Source organism: Plectropomus leopardus, unplaced genomic scaffold, assembly GCF_008729295.1.
Source record: "Plectropomus leopardus isolate mb unplaced genomic scaffold, YSFRI_Pleo_2.0 unplaced_scaffold85869, whole genome shotgun sequence".
NCBI lineage: Eukaryota > Metazoa > Chordata > Actinopteri > Perciformes > Serranidae > Plectropomus > Plectropomus leopardus.
The window spans coordinates 1-966 of NW_024694649.1; the positions used below are offsets into that span (position 1 = coordinate 1).

Genomic DNA, 966 nt, shown 5'->3' on the forward strand with positions numbered 1-966 from the left:
TGAAAAATTGTAGACATTTGATTTTGAGTGTGTGGGTGTATGTATATATTTAATCAATTGTAGTATAAGTTTAAATTAATGAGGAAGCTGGTTAGTTAAAATTCAGTGATTTATGGAGAAGGTGAGATTAAATAATTTTTTTGTTCTTCTCACTCCTTTTTGAATATGTAAACCAAGTCATCATTTCTTTTGCTTTATGTTTTTCACTGTCTGTAAAAGATATAATTTTTTTGTCTGTCTGCTTTTGTTTAATAGTTTCTCTATTTCCTTTTTTTCCATTTTCAAAATAAATCAAATCAAAATCAAAAATCGAACTGCTGTGACTCTCTCAGAGCGAAGGGACGGCGCCTGTCCTGTGGACGGTGCTGCAGGAGTGGCGGACTCGCGTTGTGAAAGGCAGCTTTAACCCTTTGTATGGAGACCAGTTCAGCTGTATTCTGCAAGATGATAAAGAGCTTCATCACATCAATCTGCGGATGGAGGTCCTGTAGTAAAACACACCCATTTCTCACATTCAGTATCTGTCAAATCATAGGAAATTATTCTGTCAGTTGAAAAAAAGGATCTAAATAGAGGGGAAGGAGTGTTTACTTCTGGAAGTAAACTGTGTGTCTGTCGTATGTCTGTGTGCAGGTGAGGGACTTTGATAAATTCTCGCGGCACACAGTGTTAGGAGAGGTGAGGGTTCCTCTAGGGCAGCTCAACATCTCCTACCCTCTGGAGCTACAAGAAGATCTGAGGATGCCCCAGAAGGTACAGTAAGACATCATGCTTATTGCCTCACATGCTGCCTCACATGCTCCTGTCCAGCCAAAAATCTCACATACCCCCTGCAGTACTCCAGAGTACCACTAGGGGTGCCCCTGCCCCCATTTAAGAACCACTGGTGTCAAGTATGTTTACATGATTATAAAAGTAAACGAGTTAATAAACTGTTATGCTCCCAGTCTGTTTTTGTTTTCCAAA

General features: G+C 39.8%; 1 protein-coding gene across 1 annotated transcript; it reads left to right on the forward strand.

The window, feature by feature from the left end:
- Positions 1-332: 332 nt before the first annotated feature.
- On the forward strand, positions 333-903 carry LOC121940396 (synaptotagmin-2-like; the record flags this gene model as incomplete). Its single annotated transcript, XM_042483176.1, has 2 exons — positions 333-482; positions 634-903. Coding segments are annotated over 2 exons (279 nt in total), but the record flags the coding sequence as incomplete, so codon positions are not given.
- Positions 904-966: the final 63 nt, after the last annotated feature.